General features: G+C 40.4%; 1 protein-coding gene across 3 annotated transcripts in view; it reads right to left on the bottom strand.

Moving 5' to 3' along the window:
- Nucleotides 1–21,294, bottom strand: part of ABCB11 (ATP binding cassette subfamily B member 11) — a 92,781-nt gene that overhangs the window by 7,016 nt on the left and 64,471 nt on the right. For all 3 annotated transcript variants that reach the window (XM_055397990.2, XM_088842548.1, XM_088842549.1), the window contains exons 18-24: nucleotides 17,938–18,102; nucleotides 10,851–10,955; nucleotides 10,601–10,762; nucleotides 7,194–7,397; nucleotides 5,241–5,482; nucleotides 1,956–2,112; nucleotides 593–790 (exon numbers count right to left, since the gene is read on the bottom strand). In XM_055397990.2, coding sequence (XP_055253965.2) covers nucleotides 593–790; nucleotides 1,956–2,112; nucleotides 5,241–5,482; nucleotides 7,194–7,397; nucleotides 10,601–10,762; nucleotides 10,851–10,955; nucleotides 17,938–18,102 — 1,233 coding nt within the window. The remainder of the gene's footprint in view (nucleotides 1–592; nucleotides 791–1,955; nucleotides 2,113–5,240; nucleotides 5,483–7,193; nucleotides 7,398–10,600; nucleotides 10,763–10,850; nucleotides 10,956–17,937; nucleotides 18,103–21,294) is intronic.

Raw genomic sequence — 21,294 nt, forward strand, 5'->3', positions numbered from 1 at the left:
CTTTGTACTCCTCTGCATATATTATTTGGAAAGATAGAAAGGAAAAAGAAAAGAAGAGAAAGAAATTCTGTGGAAAATAAGCAACAAAGCAAGCCACCAATTTTTCAAATATCTTTACCAAAGATTTAAGGCACATGACTACCAATTTGAGACCCTTATATTATTTAGACTTTAGCTTCTTGAACCAGGACTGTCTCAGATTTTTCATATTAAATTCCCTTTCTATTCATTTATCATGTGTTTCTCATCACCCCCACTCTTTCTGTTCCCAGTCATTAGTTTCCTGATTAGTCTGCACTTTCTGCCCCATTTACAGGTAAGTGAATGCTTCTATTAAGTACACTCATCTCCAGCTTTGCAGTTTTCTTTGCCTATCTGGTCAGGAGACCATCTGGAACTGGGAGGAATGAATCTAACATTAGAAATTGTGAGGTAGAATCAGGTCAAGCAGCAAATGACTGGAACTGCAGAATATTGCCCAAGGCAAGTGCTTCAGAATGAGTCTGGTAAGGCACAACCTTGAAGACCCCCTTTAAGAAGTTAGAGATCCTCTGCAGAAAGCTAAATTCTCAAATGCATTTGCATTGCTTACCACCTTCCCTTGGTCAGGATCATAGAAACGTTCCAACAGCTGAATGCTGGTGCTTTTACCACATCCACTGCTCCCAACAAATGCCAGGGTTTCCCCTGGACTGACAGACACTGAAAGACCATTCAGAACTTGTACATCAGGTCGGGAAGGATACGTAAATTTACAGTCAACAAAGTCAATCTGTCCCCGGAAGTTGTCCTGTGGATGGAAAGATTAGAATTATATATTCTCCTACTAGAATCTAGACTGTTGAGAATGCCCCTGACTTTTAAATCCTTGCTGCGTGCTGTGATTCATGGGGTCGCGGAGAGTTGGACACGACTGAGTGACTGAACTGAACTGAAGATACCTTCAAAACCAAGCTGCCCAAATGCAAAGTATAAGGACAGCAACTTAATGAAACAGCATTCTATTCTCTATTTTAGCAGATGTAGAATAAAGGGAGGGTGGGGCATTGAGTTTACAGATATTTGATCAGGAGATCAAATATTCCCCTTATAACCTAAGGGGACTTCCTTGTCAGTCATTCTTTGACATTCTGCGTGGAAAAGAGAAGAGATGATTACATCACAGAAGCCAGTAACTATGCAAACTCCTACAGTTCTGTTCCCCCAAAGATTTAAAATAATAACTTTACACTTGAAATGACCTCCACAGAAAGTTACTTGAACCCTGAATTGCAAAGGTGAAAACCTTCAGTTGTACTAGTTGACTTGTGAACTCTAGAAATGGATAGACATTTAATAAACCACACAGAGACTTGCCTTTTACTGAGCTGAGGGAGAAATGGGGCATTTGACCAGTTTTAAGATTTCTGAATTTAATTTTACTGGGGTTTAGGTTGTTTTGCTCTCTTGAACACTGGGATTTTAAAAATCAAGCAAGGAAGATCTAAAAAGACACCTGTGGGGACTATCAATTAGAAAAAGTGATATTTCATTGAGATCAAATTGATTTTCTGAGCGTCCAGATGAAGACATGTGGAACCCAGATAAACATGAAATAAGTCAGTATTACTGGACAGGAGAAACTGGTTTTTCTACATTCCATAGCAGAATATCAGTAAAATCAGGGTGATTGCGCAAGTCTCTCTGGAACTAAGTGTGTTTTATAGTAACTGTGTATTATAAAACAAGTATTCACTGGATAGAATTGCCTTATTCCAATACCAGCTTTATGAATAATTTTAATGCTAATGTACTTCATTCCTTTACATTGATAAATCTACTATTTGCTCATTCTGAGTGCATATGAATGCACCCATATACTGCAGAATTTCAAAGCTAAGTGATCTTAAATAACCAGCCCCAATGGCTGTTCGGCAGACACACACTGCACTCCTTACCTCACTTCCAATACTTACCCATCTTTCACCTGCCCTGCTGTACACCTTGATTGCGGGTCTTCGGTCCAGCAGTTGGAAAAAGCGTGCAGCTGAGATTTTAGCTTTGGCATAGCTTGGTGTGTAAGAGGAGGCTCTCCCAAGAGCTGTCGCACTCAGTACAACTGAAGAGATCACCCTGCAATCAGACAGACACCCAGCTGGAAAGGGCACCGTATGGTTGGTGTGGTGGCCTAAGAGGCCAGAGTTTGGGGGGTCTAGCCTTGTAAAGGACTGAGCAGCCTTGAACAGGTCTCTTTAGACTTATTTGGGAATGGGAGGTTGGGGAGATGAACGGTGTTTAAGTTGTGTTCTAACAAGAAAGGGTGAGGGGAGGCTTGCACAAGGGGGTTCAAACCTCCAAACCCAGCTTCAAGTAGAGCAGCCTTTAAAAAAAAATTGAGAAAAAGACTTCTTGGGGGAAAAAAGAGAGTAGTTGAAAGATCACCAGATTGACTTGGACTTTTTTATTGGGGGCAGTGAAAAAGTTCATTGGAACTTTTTCAAAGCTGTTATGGAAAAACTCATATGAACTTTTTGGTCAATCCAATACAATGTTAACATTCTATGAATCTATGATCAGTGTGTGAAAGACAATGATTGGTGATATAAGCATCAATTCTGTACCAAGCAGGCATGTAATTCATGCTTCAGACAGCATGAAAAAGATGTGTTTGCCTGAATCCTTCTACTCATTCCAGCTTATGCACATTGTGTGTGGTTGTGCTTAGTTGCCTAGTCGCTCAGTTGTCTCCGACTCCTTGTATGTTTTACTGCTCAGTTTATAAGCAGAAATGGTTTTAGGGCAGACCTGCAAACCCAAACATCTCCAGGATCCCAGTTCAAAGCTTAAAGCAATGACAAGCACCTGGAATAAAACAGGAAGTGATGGAAGGTCATCTTTCAGAGAAAGAGAAGCCAGAAATTGGGAGTTTTTTATAGTCTCTGATTTTAACATGTTAGCAAATAATTCTTCAAAAGTCTTATCTAAACTAAATAAGTCAACAGTTTGTGATTTCCAGTTTTGGGTTAGTAGTTCTAAATATGCAAAAATTTAGAAAAGAGACTTTCTGGTGGGTGGGGGGTGTAGTGGGGCAGGAGAAAAATTTTCTTTTATTTCTAGGAGAAGATAGAAGGCAAGAAGACAGAACTGGTTCATGACTTGAGAACAGACTTTTACTAGGGCTGTTTTTCCTAATGTCCTCCAGGGTTTTCTCAGACCATCTCCCCCTCATCCTTCCAAGGTCCCCCACCCCATCACACCACACTCGTATACATGTACACCCAGTTCCTTGGTACCCTGACACCCTCAGGCTCTGGAAATGTGAGAAACTGGACTCAAAACTAATCTTCTTAGAAGAGCAGACTCCAGCTATAAGAAAGGAACATGATTCCCCTGACTGGGTCTTTGCTATCTCCACCTAGGAAGAGTCAGCTGGAGACCTGCCTTCTTAGCGAGAAGTAGAATTCAAATAAAGTAGATCTATGAACCATCTTATTTTAGGCTTTTAGGTTTTCTCAGCACTAACCAATATGGTAGACTGTGAAAATGCTTAATTAATCTTATTATTCTATACCCATCCCTTTGCAATATGACTTTTTACTCCTCTGATATTGGGACTTCTAGTAAGAGATATATATTTGGTCTTCTGTCAGTTCCTGGTTTGGAGCTCCTAAACCTGTGGAATTTCCCAAATTTTGAGAGGATCAATGTGTCTTTTGTTATGTTAAGGAACTGGCTTTTCTAAAAACTCTGGATAACCTAAGGATGGGCTTCCCAGATGGCACAGGGGAAAAGAATCCACCTGCCAATGCAGGAGATGCAAAAGACGTGGGCAAGAGATTCAGGTTCGATCCCTGGGTCGGGAAAATCCCCTAGAGTAGGAAATGGCAATACATTCCGGTATTCTTTCCATGTAAATTCCATGGACAGAGGCATGTAACAGAATACAGCCCACAGGGTCGAAAAAAGTCAGACACGGCTGAATGACTAAACACACACATACAACCTAAGGATGGACCCTGGTTGCCAGGAGAGTCAACCATGTGATTAGAGAGACGGAACTTCAGTCCCTTCTCAGACCTCAGGGAAGAAAGAGGCTGGATATTGACTTTGATTGATGGTCAATTATTTAATTAATCAGGTCTAACAAGATGAAGCCTCCATAAAAACCCCAAAGACAGACTTCATAGAGCCTCTGTTTTGGAGAACATGTGGAGATTTGGGGAGAGTGGCATTCCTGGAGACAGTATGAAAGCTCCAAGCCCTTCCCACACAGCCTAGCCTCTGGGTCTCTTCCATCTGGTTGTGTCTGAGCTGTGCTGTGCTGTGTGTGCTCAGTTATGTCCAGCTCTTTGTGGCCCTGTGAACTATAGCCTGCCAGGCTCCTCTGTCCATGGAATTTTCCAGGCAAAAATACTGGAGCTGTATGCCATTTCCTACTCCAGGGGATCTTCCCACCTAGGTATTGAACCCACATCTCTTGAATCTTCCTGCATTGGCAGGCAGATTCTTTATGACTATGCCACCTGGGAAGCCCAATGAACTGGTAATCGAGGAAGTAAAATGTTCCTCTGAGTTCTATGAAACACGCTTGCATATAAATCAAAACTGAAGAGGATGTCATGGGAACCTTGGGTCTCTAGCTGGTTGGTGAGAAGCACAACTTGCATTGGTGTGGAGGACTGAGGGAGAGGCAGTCTGGTAGGACTGAGTCCTTAACGTGTGAGAGGATCCAACGCTACCTCCAGGTAAACAGTGTCAGTATAAACCGCACTGTAGGACATGCATCCAGGGTCAGTGCTGTGTGATAGCAGTGTGGGCATAAAGGAGAAACATTTATCAGACCCTCTCATCAAAAGATGGGTTACATTCCTCTTTTCTTGGAATCTGGGCTTTGTCATCTATGACTTTCTTTGGCTAAAGAGATATTAGAAAATGTGATGCATGCAGAGACTTGGCAAGCACGTGCACACTGGGGCTGGCAATTTTCTGTTGAACTTGTAATTCCAAGAGCACAAAGCAAAGAAAACAGGCTGCTAACAGGCCACATGGAGACAGAAGGCCACTCAGAAGCCTAACTGAATCAGCGCAGTCCAGAACTATCTACCACCCTGAAAACCCACCAAATCTTTAAGAAATAATAAATCTCAGCTGTTTAAGACACCAAGTTTGGGATGGTTTAAATGGCAGCCACTAACAAATCAGACCAGACTATTTCTCCCTAGAATGTTGATCTTTTATGATTTTAGCCAGATAGTCCTCACCTGAACACATAGCTGAAATGGAGCCCTTCATTGGGAATTAAGTAACCTCCATATCTGTAGGAAGCAGAATTAGCAACAAACATGATGCACTGGGAAAAACCAAAGCAGAGTCCGTAAATATTCGCTTTTCGGAGGGCTGTCTTGTATGGCTTCTCCAGTTCTGCTTCAAACGCTTCTATAAACTGCCTCTCCTTTCCAATCCCAGCCACAGTACGGATATTACTGAGGGCTTCATTTGTAATCTGAAGAAGGAAAAAGAGCTTTAGAAATAAAAGAGCAGAGGTAACTACTTTCATGACATTTTCAGTGGTTACATGAATTAGATCAATGGCAGAAGGCGATACACATCACATCTTCTGAGAACACAAAGAAGTTGCTGGAAATCAACTTAACTAGACCCTGAGACATCCTATCAGTTCAAGTTCTACTCACTACTAACAAAGGTCCATCTAGTCAAGGCTATGGTTTTTCCAGCGGTCATGCATGAATGTGAGAGTTGGACTATAAAGAAAGCCGAGCATTGAAGAATTGATTCTTTTGAACTGTGGTGTTTGAGAAGACTCTTGAGAGTCCCTTGGACTGCAAGGAGATCCAACCAGTCCATCCTAAAGGAGATCAGTCCTGGATGTTCATCGGAAGGACTGATGATGAGGCTGAAACTCCAATACTTTAGCCACCTGATGCAAAGAGCTGACTCATTTGAAAAGACCCTGATGTTGGGAAAGATTGAGGGCAGGAGGAGAAGGGGATGACAGAGGATGAAATGGTTGGATGGCAAACTGACTCAATGGATGTGGGTTTGGGTGGACTCTGGGAGTTGGTGATGAACAGGGAGGCCTGGTGTGCTGTGATTCATGCGGTTGCAGAGTCGGACATGACTGAGTGACTGAACTGAACTGAATTGAACATGGCTTCATTGCCTCTAATTGTTGAGGAAGAGAGGAGAGGGAGAAAAATGGTACAGAAGGTTCTCTTTATGAAATCATTTGAAATGTCCAAAATGGTTTCTTTAGATGTGTCTCAGACAGAAGATTGTTTCATAATATAAATTTAAAATATTAGATTCTATTTCTTAAAAATTATTCTAACAAAATATTATATAAGAAAAATTAAGTATAAAGCTTATTTTTAGTCTATACTATGAATTTGTATTTGTTTCAATCCCTACTCTAGGGTAAATAATTATTATTTCTGAATTAGGGTCCTGTCCTAAAAAAAGGTACAAAAGTGGGCTACTTTCTATCATTGGCATACAAAATTCTTTTGACTTCTGCCTACTTGGGCTATGTTAACTTTTCCTCTTCGAAGAGACAAACCTTAGTTGATAGTAAATTTATTAAAAGGGGAGGGTATATATATGTGTGTGTGGATGATTTCTTGTCCTTGATAAATGTCTATGCCATCATCTCTTCACTTATCTCTGACAATCAGATTTAATTAGAACAGTCTTAAAAGTGCATAGCTGCAGCCTAAGTGTATTCAAGATCTAAACTGTATGTATCTCATGGTTCTCTTCGGGAAAGATATTTGCCACAAGTCTAGCAGACATTGAAGTGTGAAAGTTAAAAATGTGTGCCAAAAAGATGATAATTCCTTTCTGCGTCGCTAGTATGACCTAGAGAAACCATTAAGTTAAAAAAAAAAAAAAAGAACAGACAATAAAGGTAACTATCCACTCCTGCAAAGGAGGATACTATGCCAAACTGGGATGTGGGAAAAGATAACTGTCTGGGAGTAAACTGAACATGTAACCTCTGTGTTTGCCCCACTATTTCTCCACATCTGCTCAATCTCATAGCATCAGAGGCATATATGAAAAAGGCTAATGGGAAGTTTCTACTCATGAGTGATTGCAGGCTAACAGCTTCCTTAGGCCTATTTGCGCTACTCCTTCTTAGCAGTTTGATAGCCACTCAGCCATAAGCAGCCTGAACAGTGGGTGTGGGAGATTACCTGTCCCGCTATTTCCAGAGACTCCTTGTCATGAGTGGCAAATCCCATCAACATTCTGGTCTGTATGGCTCCTGATAAAGCCAAGAAAGGGAAGAAGCACACTATAACCAGGCTTAACTTCCAACTGAAGAAGAAGGCAATGATCATAGCCACAGTGATGTTAGTGAAGGCATTGACCATCATCCCAATCTGAGAGCCGGTAGCCTGCAAACCAAAAGCAATCAAATAATCTCAGATATGCAGTCTCTGACTAAACATCATAAGAAGGTTGTTTTATAGCAAAAAGATAGATTGTTTAAATTATTATGATAAAATCATAATATATAATATATATCAAAAATAATGTTTATTATTTTAGCCATTCCTAAAAGTATAAGCCAGTGATATTAAATACCTTCACAATGTCATGTAATCATCACCATATTTATTCCCAAAGCTTTTTCATCATCCCTCACAAAAACTCTATACCCAATCAATACTAACACCCCTTCCTCCCTCTCCCCAGCTCCTGTTAACCTCTGCTCTATTTTCTGTCTCTGTGACTTTGTCAATTCTAGGTACCACATACAAGTGAAACCATACAACATTTATCCTTCTATGTCCAGCTGATTTTACTAAGCATAATGTTTTCAAGGTTCATCCATGTTAGAGCAGGTATCAGAATTTTATTTATTTTAAAGCTGAACAATTTTCCATAGTGAGTATATACCATATTTTGTTTATTCATTGCTGTTGATAAACACTTGAGTTGCTTTCAGCTTTTGACCATAATGAATAATGGTGACATGACCATGGGTATACAAGTATTTGTTTGTGTCCCTGCTTTCAATTCTTTTGGGTATGTATACCTAGGAATGAAGTCACTGATCATATAGTAGTTCTATGTTTAAAAAAGGAAGAATCTTCTACATAATGAGACCCCCATAGAGCATTTGAATGCTGGATTAATAAAAGTATTACACCTTATTCACAGCTTCTTGGGAGCTCATCTATTGACTAATCTCATTTCATGAGTATCAGAGCTAAAGCAGTCAGTGAGAGATTAATTCTAGTGATAATGAATAACCTATAAAACTCCTTGAAGATTGAAGGTTGAAAAAATAGTAGGAATGAGCTTATGGCTTATTTATTTAGTCTAAGGTCAAGAATAAGGTGAATTAGACACTAGAAAACTCAGATGATAAGAGTAAAATTGGTATAAACTCTTTAAGCAGTGAGATAATGCATATTAAAACCTTTCAAAATGATCATACATTTTGATCCAATGATTATATTTTAAGAACTAAAAAAATAATCATGAATATGCCAAGCCTGATGTAAAATGATATAAATTACTTACAAGGAGGAGACCTAAATGGGAAATACTTTTAGAAATTGTGATATATAAAAATAATGAATTATGTAGTCATTAAAAATTCATCATAGAAGAATATATAAGGGCCAAAATATGGTCACATCAGGTTGCTTGACAGAAAAAAAGAAAGATTACAAAATAATATGCAGAGTATAACCCAAAGACTGTGAGAAACACATTTCCACAGAAAAAAACCAATGTAAACGTGTTAGTCACTCAGTCATGTCCAACTCTTTGCGATCCCATGGCCTGTAGCCTGCCAGTCTCCTCTGTCCATGGAATTTTCCAAGCATGGATACTGCAGTGGGTAGCCATTCCCTTCTCCAGGGAATCTTCCTGGCCCAGGGATCAAACCCGCGTCTCCTGCATTTCAGGCAGATTCTTTATTGTCTGAGCCACCAGGGAAGCCCCAGAGAAAAAGCCTAGAATGATCAACATGAAAAATTTACAGGGACTTTGCTCTCAGTAAAAGAATTCTATATTCCTTTGAAAATCTTCGTGTCAATGTCCATATTGTTGATTGAACTGGTAGGAGTTGAGATATACATACAGTAAGGCACCAGCAATCTAGCATGTTTTCTTCCAGGAAGAGCCTCACAGACAAACCATGACTTTTTTTCCTCTTTTTCTTTTTATAAAAGAAAGTGAGTAGAGGTGTTGGGAGGCAAGCTGAGCTTTCATCACTTTAACCCAGATGCTTGATTTTATACAGGTGTAGCCTCACCTTATACATGTGGGTAAGTCTCCTGAACAAGGCAACAGGTTCTGGGGTTAAGAAACCACAGCTTAGTCTCTGTTATTCAGATACACAGGCTTTGGAATGTGTCAAGATTCTAGATAGCGATCATTTCCATCTTTCCCTCGATTTCCTGGGCTGCTCAGAACAACTTCTCTTCTCCTAAAACTAATTTATAACCCCGAGCACCTGTGGAAGAAGACTTTTATCCATACGCCCTCTGGGGGGCGCTATTAAGCTCCATGGAATCGGCGCCTCTGGGCCTAAAAATAATCTGAGAAAGGAGACTTGGAAAAGTTCTCAGTTACTAAACTTGCAGGAAATCCGAAACACTGACAGATTTTGATTCATGCTATAACACAGATTCTCGGCACTGCTGAGGAGACAGTTTGCTTTCACTGCTGTTTGTCAGCTTTGGAAATGAGAGAAAATGTGGCTCTGGGGTACTCTAGTCCCACGAGTTCCCATTTCATAGGAAATACCTACGTAATTCTAAAAGAACCTCTTGATGAGAGTGAAAGAGGAGGGAAAAAGCTGGCTTAAAACTCAACATTCAAAAAACTAAAATCATGGCATCCAGTCCCATCACTTCAAGGCAAATAGATGGGGAAATGATGGAAACAGTGACAGATTTTACTTTCTTGGGCTCCAAAATCACTGTAGATGGTGACTACAGCCATGAAATTAAAAGACATTTGCTCCTTGGAAGAAAAACTATGACAAATCTTGACAGTGTATTAAAAAAAACAGAGACATTACTTTGCCAGCAAAGGTTCGTATAGTCAAAGCTACGGTTTTTCCAGTAGTCATATATGGATGTGAGAGCTGGACCATGTAGAAGGATAAGCACTGAAGAATTGATGCTTTTTAGCTGTGGTGTTTGAGAAGACTCTTCAGAGTCCCTTGGACTGCAAGGAGATCAAACCTGTCAATCTTAAGGGGAATCAGTCCTGAATATTCATTGGAAGGTCTGATGCTGAAACTGAAACTCCAGTAATTTGCCCACCTGATGCAAACAGCTGACTCATTAGAAAAGACCCTGATGCTGGGAGAGATTGAAGGCAGGAGGAGAAGGGGACGACAGAGGATGAGTTGGCTGGATGGCATCACCGACTCGAGGACATGAGTTTGAGCAAGCTCTGGGAGATGGAGAAGGACAGGGAAGCCTGGCGTGCTGCAGTCCATGGGGTCACAGAGAGTTCAGACATGACTGAGGGACTGGACAATAACAACAACGTATGTAATTATCAATCAGAATAGGCAAAGGAAAGAAAGTCTACTCCCGTTGCTACATCCCTGGTTTCCCCCGTGGCTTACCCCTTGAACTTGGGAAGCGTCTGTAGCAAGCCTTGTTGTCAGGGCTCCGGGGCTATTTCTGAGGTCATCGAACCAGCCGATGTCTTGCCCTAACATTGCTCTGAAACCCAATTTACGTAGCCTTTTTGTCAGAAGTTCCCCGGATTTGGCAAAAGCATATCCCTAAAACATAAAGGAATCTTTAGTGATATTTTAACTTGAAATGGCAGAAAATGGCTAAATTTCTTATTGAAAAAATGAAACTCCTTACCTGCAGAAACTGCGTGCAAACAGAGAGACAGCCTATTGCTACAAAGAGCAGGCACACACCATGGATCTGTGATCTCTGTTCTTCTTTATCAGGAATTGAAAAAGTCTTTGCAAGACAGTAAGCAAGGAGGTCACTTTATGATTACAAACAACAGCAAAAGAAGTAAATTCAAATATGTTTAAAAGAAATTTCTCTTAGGCATCGGGTTAAAAACAAATTCACTATAAACATACTAGTATTAAACCAAAGTTAACTGTGAATATGTGTACCTTATCTGTGGAGAAGGAAGGCTGGTGAATGGAAACCAATAGTTATGATTTAAAGAATTTTTACCTTGCTTCTTTGCCTGCTGTAGGCAATTTTATTGACTTTTCTTTGATATAGATGAAAAATATGATGAGATGGTTCAAATTCTTTACATAATAAGGTAAGGGAAAAAGAAAAGAAGAAAGGAAAGAAGTGGGGAAGTTACTTGAGAATCTAAGTATTGTTCTCTCCTAGTATTAGTTTTATAGTATTTATATATATATACAAGTAATAGCATCATTAAAAAAGCAACTGGCATACACCCACACAAAAGCAACTAGCTATCAAGGCATTGACTGGGATTGGCTTAGGACAAAAAAAGTTTCATCCATCAGAGGCTGAAGTTGCTGCCTGTAAATCATCAGAAGTTGAAAACATCCCCCTCAAAAAAAAACTATAGAAATTATGAGTGGGTTTTTTTTCTGTCTATAATAAGTGGCAAACTATACTCATAAGTATATTCTGAACTTAGAGGCACGTGTTCAAGTAACTGACAATAGCCCAAGCTGTTGCAACAAGAAAATGTAAAGAACAGCTGCATACTCTTAATAACATTGCCTTACAGTAGGTTTTAGGTACAACAAAACCTTCCTAATTCAGACTACGTGAGAGTTCAGAAAGACTATTCATTAGAGAACTGCACAATAAATCTTTGTTGATTGCTCCACATTAATTTGAATACCTAGAACATTGCCAGCAAGAAGTTGCTCAAAGGAAACCATTTATTCAATAAATATTTGAATGCCTGCTGTATGCCAAATAAATCTCCTGAAAGCAATGTTTACTTCTCCATTAACAAGCCCTTTTTTGTAAAGCAGAAGTAACCCATTGAAATCATCACAAATTTCGAAGTGGGAGGGGGTGTTCTAAATTAATGAGATGTATTGTTTCCAGAACAGAGTTTCTGGGGCATTTATAGTTCTTAGTAATAAAAGATATATTCATTCTTAATGAATGAAGTGGGTTCAGAAGATGCCACAGTCATTCATCCCAGCATGGAATAACTCATGTTAAGTTTATTTTACAGTTTATAAATAAAGGGACTTATATTTCAGTTTGGTTTTAAAAAACATTATACAAATCCCCCCAAACTCCAAACTGTGATGCCATAATTCTCATTCCTCCCTATGGTTCTCTACTATAATCATGCACTATAGCACTAATGGCAGCCCACTCCAGTGTTCTTGACTGGAGAATCCCGAGGATGGAGGAGCCTGGTGGGCTGCTGTCTATGGGGTCACATGGATTTGGACATGACTGAAGCGACTTAGCAGCAGCAGCAGCAGCATAGCACTACAGATTAACCAGTTTAACTTTTATTTTACAGATGGGAAAATAAAGCCCACAAGCTCAAGTCCTCTGTCCAGGTTTGTTTAGCTGGTGGTTATTGCTCTGTCCTGTTCAGTCGCTCAGTCGTGTTTGACTCTTTGCAACCCCATGGACTGCAGCACGCCAGGCTTCCCTGTCCATCATCAACTCCTGGAGCTTGCTCAAACTCATGTCTATCAAGTTGGTGATGCCATCCAACCATCTCATCCTTTGTCGTCCCCTTCTCCTCCCACCTTCAATCTTTCCCAGCATCAGGGTCTTTTCAAATGAGTCAGTCGTTCGCATCAGGTGGCTGAAGTATTGGAGTTTCAGCTTCAGCATCAGTCCTTCCAATGAATATTTAGTTCTGATTTCCTTTAGGATAGACTGGATCTCTTTGCTGTCCAAGAGACTCTCAAGAGTCTTCTCCAGCACCACAGTTCAAAAGCATCAATTCTTCAGCGCTCAACCTTCTTTATAGTCCAACTCTCACATCCATACATGACCACTGGAAAAACCATAGCTTTGACTAGATGGACTTTTGTCGGCAAAGTAGTGTCTCTGCTTTTTAATATGCTGTGTAGGTTAGTCATAACTTTACTTCCAAGGAGTAAGTGTATTTTAATGTCATGGCTGTAGTCACCATCTGCAGTGATTTTGGAGCCCCCGAAAATAAAGTCTGACACTTTTTCCATCATTTCTCCATCTATTTGCCATGAAGTGATGGGACTGGAGGCCATGCTTTTAGATTTTTGAATGTTGAGTTTTAAGCCAGCTTTTCACTCTCCTCTTTCACTTTCATCAAGAGGCTCTTTAGTTCTTCACTTTCTGCCATAAGGGTGGTGTCGTCTGCATATCTGAGGTTATTGATACTTCTCCTTGCAATCTTGATTCCAGCTTGTGCTTCATACAGTCCAGCATTTCACATGATGTACTCTGTATGTAAGTTAAATAAGCAGGGTGACAACACACAGTCTTGACATACTCCTTTCCCTATTTGGAAGCAGTCCATTGTTCCATATCCGGTTCTAACTGTTGCTTCTTGACCTGTATACAGATTTTTCAGGAGGCAAGTCAGGTGGTCTGGTATTCCCATCTCTTTAAGAATTTTCCACAGTTTGTTGTGATTCACACAGTCAAAGGCTTTGGCACAGTCAACAAAGAAGAAATAGATGTTTTTCTGGAACTCTTTTGCTTTTCTGATGATCCAACAGATATTGGCAATTTGATCTCTGGTTTCTCTACCTTTTCTAAATCCAGCTTAACCATCTGGAAGTTCACAGTTCACGTACTGTGTTAGCCTGGCTTGGAGAATTTTGAGCATTACTTTGCTAGCATGTGAGATGAGTGCAATTATGTGGTAGTTTGAACATTCTTTGGCATTGCCTTTCTTTGGTATTGGAATGAAAACAGACCTTTTCCAGTCCTGTGGCCACTGCTGAGTTTTCCAAATTTGATGGCATATTGAGTGCAGCACTTTAACAGCATCTTCTTTTAAGATTTTAAATAGCTCAACTGGAATTTCATCACCTCCACTAGCTTTGTTCATAGTGATGATTCCTAAGGTCCACTTGACTTTGCATTCTAGGATGTCTGACTCTTGGTGAGTGATCACACCATCGTGGTTATCTGGGTCATGAAGATCTTTTTTGTATAGCTCTTTTGTGTATTCTTGCCACCTCTACTTAATATCTTTTGCTTCTGTTAGGTCCCTACCATTTCTGTCCTTTATTGTGCCCATCTTTACATGAAATATTCCCTTGGTATCTCTAATTTTCTTGAAGAGATCTCTAGTCTTTCCCATTCTACTGTTTTCCTCTATTTCTTTGCATTGATCACTGAGGAAGACTTTCTTATCTCTCCTTGCTATTCTTTGGAACTCTACATTCAGATGGGTATATCTTTCCTTTTCTCCTTTGCCTTTCACTTCTCTTCTTTTCTCAGCTATTTGTAAGGTCTCCTCAGATAACCATTTTGTCTTTTTGCATTTCTTTATCTTGGGGATAGTCTTGATCACCACCTCCTGTACAATGTTATGAACCTCCATCCATAATTCTTCAAGGCACTCTGAAGGAAATGCCTGTTTTCCAGATTCCAGTGCAATGGTTTTTTTCTGGGCACTACTCTGTTGGTTCCGGGTAATACCCATCTTCTCAGTATTAAAAAAAAAAGAATGTTTGGCTAATATTAAATTCAAGACTGGGCATCATCTATCTGTAATCTTTACCCCTAAACTCTACTGCATGAGTCCTTTGTATATTCTTACTGAAATGCACCCCAAAGGGCTGCCCATCCGTAGGTTTCTCTGTTTTTAGACGAGCTATAGTTTGTGCACACATCTACACCATCTTGTACAGGTGAGTTTAGGGAGAAAATGAAATTTCGTTCAGTTCAGTTCAGTTCAGTAGCTCAGTCATGTTAGATTCTTGCTATTTACTAGATACAAATGTATTTTTAATCTACTTTAATTTAAAATGAGGATTTCCTTAAAATTGGGATTCTTAAAACAACCCAGTGAGGTAGATTTTCTTGTCCCATATTACTGATAAAGAAACTAAGACTTATCAAGAAGAAGCCACTTGCCTAAACACACACAAACAGTACAGCAGCAAATCCAAGGCTGACTGATTCCAACATTCATGCTTTTCCCCAGCATGGGTGTGTGCTGTGTGTGTGTGTGTGACCCTATGGAGACTGCCAGGCTCCTCTCTCCATGGGATTCTCTAGGCAAGAATACTGGAGTGGGTTGCCATACCCTCCTCCAGGGGTTCTTCCCAACCCAGGGATCAAACCCGCATCTCTTACATCTCCTACATTGGCAGGGAGATTCTTTACCATTAGCGTCATCTGTGAATCCCTTTCCCCAGCATGCTACATCCAAACTACTGTTCCAAGTCAAACAGACCCAGTGAAAGTGAACCAGAGAAAGTAAGCCTTACGTGTACATTGAGGCTTCACTAGATTAGCAAATAGGCTCATAATGCCCAATTTTTTGCTGTGTCCTTGTTACGAACTATGGTCTTAGTAATAATTGTGAATATCGTGCCCTTTAGATATGTCAGAATGACAGTAGCACAATTAAAACCAGACTATTATCTGACTCATGATTATACCCTATGAGTTGAAAGCATCATGAACCCTCTAATGAATCTGTGATAATTATGCTAAGAGACAAAAACAACCTTGTTTATCAAATAAGAAAAATAATAAAGCTTTATTCTCTTAGCAAACTTAACCCTGTGAGAACATCAGTGATGTACAGATTTTGGATTTCATCCTGCTACTCTGATCCTTTGGTCCTTAGGTGAAAACCTCAAATGCTTAGGCTAGGATTTTCTGGTTGTGACCAGAAGAGTCAGACAATATTCTAACCATTGGTAACTTGGTTAAGTGGGTGCTGTTGGAGGTCAGGTGTTATAATTTGAATCATCAAATATTTTCTGATTTGGCCACTCGATAGCCCACAGGAGCTAGAAGGTATCTTACAGAGCCTCTTTGTCAATCCTTCCTTTTATAGTTAAGGAAACTGAGACATCACGAAAGAAGTAGCATGGTATGACTCCAGGGCAGTAAAGAAGTCTCCTGGTGGGTAATCCAGGATTCTTCCAAAGCAGTTCATACACATGGTTTGAAGTTGAGTGAGCACATTCCTTACTCTGCATTCATAAGAAAAAGAGATGATCAGCAAAGGAGCTGAATCCTGGCTTTAATTTAAAAGCAAACATCTAGGGCCTTGGATCTTAACAGATTCAGGGCCATCCCCTACACCCTCTGCATATACATCACTGCTTAGTGAATGCATTTCCGGAGCCTCTCCCTAGTAGAATGTTAGCTTTCTGAGAGCAGGGAGGGCTCTGGTTTTCTTGTTCCTCACTGTACTCTTAATACCAGCAACAATGTCTGGGAAACAGTAAGTGATCAATAACTATTTTGTGAATGTGAGTGGATTTTTCAGTTTAACATCTGTCTTCCTCATAGATTGGAAACTCCATTAGGGAAGGCACCCTCACTAACATACCAGTTCCTAGTTCAGGGGAGATAATCAACAAGTATCTGTTAAGTGAATAAAAGGACATTGCTATTATATTTAGGATACTGTACTTCCTACATATTAAGGAATATAAATTAATTATCAAGATGTTTTCAGCATGACCAGTAATTTAATTTACCATAGTTGGTCTCTGGGTTTCCCATTTCCTACCTTTATGATAATGTCCTCACTTACCACAAAGGGGCAGTGTGAAAACTGAAGCAAGGGGTGGGGCGCTCCCTATAGGATTGATCTGATTTGGTTTGTGGATGCTACTGGTCTTTCTACATAACTCATGCCTGCTGGGACAATTTTCTGGTCAGGATCTCTGCCAGACAGACCATAAAAGTGAAAGAAAAGTAGAGGGGGAAACTGAAACTTGGGACTCTTACACTTCCTTTAGACTAGGCTTCAGAAAAGCTGGTTCTAGGGTTGGTCCCCCCACCTTCTGTGACCCCTGTGTCACCTTGAACAAGTTCATAAGTTCTTCAAGATTCTAGGTTTTCCTCCTTGTTGATCTCATAGGATTCGTGTGTGTGTGTGTGTGAATTTCAACTGAGAAAATATGACAACATTTCGAGAACTGACTTCACAATGATAAGATTTTATTGGAACTCAGCTCTGCAGTCACATTGCCTGGATTTGAATCCCAGATCCACCACTTACTCCTCTAAGTTCTTTAGTTTGCTCCTTTGTCAAATAGGAACAATAAGAATACCTACCACAGCAGGTTATTAGGAAAGTTTAGTAAACTTTATGCATAATAATGTTTGTACTTATTATCATCAGTATTATTATTATTATTTTATAGCAATAATATCAGATGGAGAATATCAAAACTCCTAGGAGATGAAAAACTGAAATAAGTCTACTCTTTATACATGCCTTATTTTACTTATCTCTACCTTTTCCTGTTTTCTCCCCCAACTGCCCATTTCAATGGTGCAATGAGCAGAAGAGCAGAGTGTTATACAACATGCATGAACACTTGCTATTACAAATCAAACTTTGTATCTCAGCTGATCAGCAAGATCGAAATGGCCCCCAAATCCTTTTATATCATTCAATGAACTTGCTTTGCATTCTTATTTGGTTTGCATATGGGTAAACTGCCCTCTTTTGACACTAAGTTTGCAGCCATAGTGTCTTCTTTTTTTTTTAACAGACACAATGACTGTCAGAGTGTGCTGCCAGCCCAAATGAGAGTCTCAGCTTTGTCTTCTCACCTCCTGTTTGATGGAGACTTGAGACATTTTAAATTCTTTAGAGATGGAGGGGAAGAACTAAAAGAGGGAGGGGGGGAAGAACTAAAAGAACAACAAAAAAAGAAACTTAAAGTTAAATACATTACAACAAAGAACCAACCTATCAAAAGTGACAATATCCACTGACAGACAAACAAAAGGTAGGAGGAGAATAAAGCTGGTCCAGCTGCTTGCTTACCCCAAGAATCTGGCTGAATAAAAAGGCATACATGGGTGTGACTGTCCCATTGACAGCTGCACCCACAGACCCTACCAGCATGTAGGGCCATTCTCGAGCATTGAGTTTCAGAATCCTCCTCACTGGGGCTGGTTCAATTTCTTCTTCCACAGGAATGTTCTTGTCCTTGAGGGGAGAGGAGGTTACATTACTCATTGAAATGTTTGCATACACTCTTTTATTATACAGTTGACGCTTTGGCATTCATAGATTTGAGTCATGGTTTGACTGGTTATGAGTGACCTCAAAGATCTATAACACATGGTGATACGATATTTTGTGAGAGATGGTTCTGAACTGCTTGCTGCCATGCTGTGACTCGGGCTTCCCTGGTGGCTCAGTGGTAAAGAATCCGCCTGCCAGTGCAGGAGACACAGGAGACACAGGTTCAACCCCTGCGTCAAGAAGAACCCCTGGAGTGGGAAATGGCAACCCACTCCAGTGGGTTCTTGCTAGGCTAGTCCCATGGACAGTGGGCTGTTCCAGTCCATGGGGTCACAGGAGACTCAGACATGACTTAGGGACTAAACAACAGCAACATGCTGTGACTTGGATGGGATGATTCTAGAGTGTCTGTTCATCTGAACGTGAGCTGGTGGTTCTCATTTCACAGTTGCATAGGTATTAACACTTGGGGAGTAGTAAATAAGTGGGATCTATCAGAAAAATAACTCCCAGTTTAGAAACGTTTTTGTGCTATGGTGAGTACGTGAGTACTACGTCGCTTCAGTCGTTGCTGACTCTTTGCAACCCTTTGTGCGATAGTGAGTGGTATTTACACATTCAAGGGTTGGTGAAATTTTCAAGGTATGTCCTTCATAAATGTCAAAGTCTAGTGACTGCCTCAAGCCCCAAGGCAGGCCAGTGTATCTAAACAATGCAAAATAATTTTTAAAATGTATTAACTGGCGACAATGGTTATCAATTGCGTATTTCTGTGAAGGTTTTCTTTAATTAGTGTCCAGAAATAAATGGTAATCAATTTGGATTTCTAAATTCTGCATGTTCTTTACAAGGAGTACAAATTATTTTAAAATTTCCCCATTCCAATTTCTTTAATTGCCATTAAAATGTCAGAGCTAGCAAATTTTTAGCCTCTTGAAGGCAAAAATTATATTCAGAACTTCATCATTTTTACCATAATTTTTCCTTGCTAATGATATTCTTCAGTGCTTGGTCTTTAGGACCATTCTTCAATAATTTGCTAAATTTATTGTCCACTTTGTTTGAGAAAAGATTTTAGGTGGCTTATATAGATCTGTATTGATTTTTTTTTTTTACTTTTTCTATTAAAATATACTAAAAATGTCTACAGCAAATTGACTACAAACCTGTTAGTGTTCTATTTCATTAACACATGGTTATTTACCCCTTAAGGAGCTAACCGTCAGGAACAGACCACAGTGAGGAACTTCAGATACTATCCTTTTGCTTCCAAAGTCAAAGATTTCATTGCCAGTTCAACTGAACTAAAAGCCTGACGTCCACACCCTAGTTGCAAGCCAAGTAGGACGGAGGGAGCGCCTGCTTGGTGATGGGTCTGTCGATGCCTCCATTTCAGCTCCTCTCTCGGTCTGCCCCCAGTAGTCGCTACTCACTCATGCAGCAAATCCTTCAAGGATTTCATCTCTGATGTCTTACTCAACTCTAGGACATCAATGCGGAGAGGAAGAAAGGTGTCTGTCAAAGTGTGAGGGAAACGGGCGTGTGGAAAGAACGTGGTTCTTGGATGAACCCCACACGGCCACTAATGGAATATATCACTGAGCACTTCAGCTTTCTGGGGCTCAGTTGCCTCCTCCTCCTCACAAGGAAAGAGATAGACAAAGCTCTCTATGGCTCTCTCGTGTTTCTGCACATCTTGTGAACAGAGGCACTGACCACCTTTGCTGAGGCTGTTTTCTCAAGAATGTTGGTATAGCAAATAGCCTTGGAGGAGGGGGATAGTATTTCCATCCTAAGAAAAGGGCTTATTGCCCATTATAAAAACACCAGCTTTCTCAAGCCTAGGATTCCTCTTCCCCTTCATTTGCTTGTATCACCTACTTCTCATTCATCAGCTGAGAAGTCGGGGTAGGCTGGGGAATCAGTGGAAATGCTGTGCACTGGCTCCTGCTCACACTCTGAGTAAAGTCTTTCATCTCTGGCACAGCTTTTATGTATTCTCCAGCATCCCTAAAATTGTGTCAGGCTAACTTGATTGCTTCTTGGAAGATGGTATTTGCTATGACCAGCGCATTCTCTTGGCAAAACTCTGTTAGCCTTTGCCCTGTATGGATGTGAGAGTTGGGCCGTAAAGAAGGCTAAGCACCAAAAAATTGATGCTTTCGAACTGTGGTGTTGGAGAAGACTCTTGAAAGTCCCTTGGACAGCAAGGAGATCAAACCATTCAATCCTAAAGGAAATCAACTCTGAATATTCATTGGAAAGACTGATGTTGAAGCTGAAACTCCAATACTTTGGCCACCTGATGTGAAGAGCTGACTCATCTGAAAAGACCCTGATGCTGGGAAAGATTGAAAGCGGGAGGAGAAGTGGGTGACAGAGGATGAGATGGTTGGATGGCATCACTGACTCAATGGACTTGAGTTTGAGTAAACTCCAGGAGCTGATGATGGACAGGAAGGCCTGGAGTGCTGCAGTCCATGGGGTTGCAAAGACCAGACATGACTGAGCGACTGATCTGAACTAAAAGTAGTGTAAGAGCAAAAGAAAATGGAAGTCATTATGTACAGAAGGTTTTTTCCCTCTGGGATTTTGCAAAGCTAAAGACAAATTAACTCATCTAAAAAAAGCTAAAAGGCTAAAGATATGTATTAAAGTGAAAGTCGCTCAGTCATGTCCGACTCTTTGCAACCCCATGGACTATACAGTCAATGGAATTCTCCAGGCCAGAATACTAGAGTGGGTAGCCATTCCCTTCTCCAGGGATTCTTCCCAACCCAGGGATCAAACCCAGGTCTCCTGCATTACAGGTGGATTCTTTACCAGCTGAGCCACAAGGGAAACCCAAGAATACTGGAGTGGGTAGCCTATCCCTTCTCCAGCAGATCTTCCCAACACAGGAATCAAACTGGGGTCTCCTGCATTGCAGGTGGATTCTTTACCAGATGAGCTATCAGGGAAGTCCCAATATATGTGTGTGTGTGTGTGTGTGTGTGTGTACACACACACAGCAAACCAGTAACTCACAGAGAGACAAAATTATAAAAGTTTATATATGCTTCCTCACTGCAGTTCTTTTCTCTATTGTGTCAATGATAAGTTGCACAGTGCTCACTTATTTATCATACATAAAGAAGTGTCCTGCCAGCAGCT

The sequence above is a fragment of the Moschus berezovskii genome, chromosome 2 (genome assembly GCF_049115385.1).
Source record: "Moschus berezovskii isolate FMDL1 chromosome 2, NW_MosBer_1.0, whole genome shotgun sequence".
Taxonomy (NCBI): Eukaryota; Metazoa; Chordata; class Mammalia; order Artiodactyla; family Moschidae; genus Moschus; species Moschus berezovskii.